We start from the raw sequence: 2,995 nt of genomic DNA on the forward strand, positions 1-2,995 counted from the left end.
TATATATATATATATATATATATATATATATATATATATATATATATATATATATTGTGTGTGTGTGTGTGTGTGTGTGTGTGTGTGTCTATATCTATATATATATATATATATATATATGCTTGTATATGTGTCAACATACCGTAACATTGGTTGTACATGACCCTATATAATCCTCGCTTCCGTCCTTGTTCCAATCTAAGCAGTCGATTCTCAATTCGCGATTCGCATCCCCAATCGTCAGCTTCTGATACGATATCTCAAACTTAGGCCAGTTTGGATTGCAGTTATTCATGATATGTACACTCTTATACACTGCGTCAAATTGGCCATCATCTCGCTTCCTATATATGCGCAAGAACGGATCACTTTTTCCGAAGAAACCATCCTTATTGTCCAAGCCAGTGGCGGAAAATTCGAACTCAACAACTCTCCTATCTTCTACTACTTCTGCAGCGGATACAACGAGTATGCCACCTATATCGCGTTTCCCCTCCGACTTTAACCGGAATTCCCGGGTAGATCCCCTACTTCCTACGATGTCCCCTAAAGTAGTCTTAGATACACCGATTATGTCCTGCTTGTCTAACCCCAATCCGGGCTTGTCAACGTCCACCAACACAAAGGTAAGCTCCTGTCTCTGCTCAAATCTATAGTCTATTGTAATAGCCGTAGTAAAAACCGGGTTTAGATTGTCCCGTATTGTCTCCGTCTTACCTATGAGCCTCCCATACTTGCTTGTACTATTTTTGTCTTTGTCACCTGCGTATACCCACACCTGCGGATCGGATTTGCTGAGGATGTCTAAGTCGCGTAGCCCTTTGCCTTTGAAGAATAGGTCGACCTTGGACTTCAGGTTGTTATCCACCATATTAAATTGCTTGTATTTGATGAACTCTCTCCGTCACACTAGTTTGCAGTTTGCTTCCCCTGTATACACACATATAACTGATTCTGTAGAGAAAGCAGTTTGCTTCCTATATACTTTAGCAATTAGGTAGAAAGTGGGAAGTTCATTTGCCCCTTTTACAAATCGATGTGGAGTACATATCGAGTTTTCAACCAAATCCTGTTTTCTCGACGGCTACGGCCTTATCACATCGACCTGAAAACGGATAGCCGGACAGAAATTTCGTAAATACATTTCTAAAAAAATTCAAGTCACAGATGCATATTTTGCCGAAAGTGCCAAAATGGCACATATTGGCCCTATATAGTGCCATACGGTGGTCAGAACAACCCAAACTCGACGGATTTGGACTCTCAATATGTGGGTCTCGCACAAGTCTCTCAACTAGACCTTATGGCATCATCAGAAAAATACAACTAAATAACATTTATTATATAATTTTGTATAAATTGACCCAATAAGGGGTATAATCGCGCACTTTTAAGCATAGGCACCGCTACAAACATGGTAAAACCTAAAGCGTAAGATCACCAAAAGCACATCTAAGCTAGGGCACACAAAGTCTAAAAGTGGCACATCAGGTAGATTTGTATGGGGATATGTCTCTACGCTCAATGTATCATCGGCTTTAGTGCACTTACCATATTCTGAACAGTGTACCTACAACATATACGTGAGATTTCTGTGCCAAATAAAGTTCCTCTGGAACTCGTCGTATTGTCTTTTTTGGGTTTTTCATACATATTCATCGTGTATTTATTGGTGTGTATTTATTTGTATAAAAACAGCCCCGGTCCTTTTTTTCTATTTCTTTTTTTTAAGTATGCTTAATATTCAGAAGGCTATGTAAATATGGCCGAAATTTGAAAATCGACCCCCACATGGCAGTCCTCTCTAGCTCCGCCTCTCGCAAGGCCCAGCGAAAAATAGGGCATGCGAGACATTTTCTGCAAAACAACGAGTGTCCGATTTTTATTGCAGTTTTGGACAGCCCCGAACCTGGCGAGGACGGCTACCAATATTTTATGAATTTTTGTCCACACAAAAAAGATATGTATTCAACTTTGAAAATCGGGATGAACTTCCCACTTTCTACCTGTGTGCACCATAGCAACAAGAGTGAAGTCGTCTCGACTCTCGGAGGCCGGAGTCTAGAGTGACGAGTCTCTCGATCCAATAGTTCCTTCTCAATCAGATGTATTCACCATAGGGCAGATCAATGAGCCTTCTAAAATCTAAATAAACAATAAATATTTTAAACCGAACACTTTCTTCATCCAAAACGTATTTTAGAAAAAAGACAAAATAAAAACCAAAACAAAAATAGTTTGAGTTGGGAACTAGGGACTCGGGGAGTGGGGAGTGACGAATGATGACTCTGTATTTCGATGAGTCACGAATGTTTGTTTGCTTTTCTGCGCTTCTGAAGCATCCCCTGACTCCGTGAGGCCTGATGAGGGCCCTGAGGCCTGATGAGGGCCCTGAGGCCTGAGTGGTTGAGCCCCTGACCCCTCCAGAAGTCAGGGGTGTCACACTGTCAGAGTGTCAGTGCGACAGACACTTTTTGATATATTTATGTATTTATGTATGTACCTGGTCGCTTTCCGAACTTCAAGTGATGCTATTTAGACACCTACATAAAATACAGATGTTCTGTTTTTAGGAGGCTATGACAGTCAGGTGCACTAGTAACCCAAGATGCGACTGTGCAAACCAGTTACATTGATAATAGTGCTCACATGCGCACTGTTAGCTTACTGTGAGTATATTGTCTTTCACTGGGCGGCTCACCAGTGGAGATACGGTAAGATGTACTCATGTTTACACCGCGCACTACTATATGTGAGTGATATTTGTGTTTAAATGTGCGACTGTGTTTCAAATTCCATGCATGCACATACATGACACGTTAAATTTATGCATGGATATATATTCATGTATGTATATGATTGTGTGTGTGCCTGTGCATGTGTCTTGGTTTACCGGTGAGTGTATGTATTTATGTATGTTTGCATGCATGTATGTATGTTTATGTATATATATATATATATATATGGATGTATTTATGTATGTATGTATATATAT

The 2,995-nt window shown here is 40.2% G+C and overlaps 2 protein-coding genes across 2 annotated transcripts in view; one reads left to right on the forward strand and one right to left on the reverse strand.

Moving 5' to 3' along the window:
* Positions 1-871, reverse strand: part of SARC_04754 (hypothetical protein) — a gene marked incomplete at both ends in the record, with an annotated part of 5,038 nt that extends 4,167 nt beyond the window's left edge. Inside the window, one exon of the mRNA XM_014301388.1 lies at positions 143-871. Within this exon, the coding sequence (XP_014156863.1) occupies positions 143-871 (729 nt within the window). The remainder of the gene's footprint in view (positions 1-142) is intronic.
* Positions 872-2,525: 1,654 nt separating this feature from the next.
* The window catches only part of SARC_04755 (hypothetical protein), a gene marked incomplete at its 3' end in the record, with an annotated part of 4,077 nt that continues 3,607 nt past the window's right edge, over positions 2,526-2,995 (forward strand). Inside the window, exon 1 of the mRNA XM_014301389.1 lies at positions 2,526-2,714. Within this exon, the coding sequence (XP_014156864.1) occupies positions 2,609-2,714 (106 nt within the window). The 5' untranslated portion in view covers positions 2,526-2,608. The remainder of the gene's footprint in view (positions 2,715-2,995) is intronic.

This window comes from Sphaeroforma arctica (genome assembly GCF_001186125.1).
Source record: "Sphaeroforma arctica JP610 unplaced genomic scaffold supercont1.280, whole genome shotgun sequence".
Taxonomy (NCBI): Eukaryota; class Ichthyosporea; order Ichthyophonida; genus Sphaeroforma; species Sphaeroforma arctica.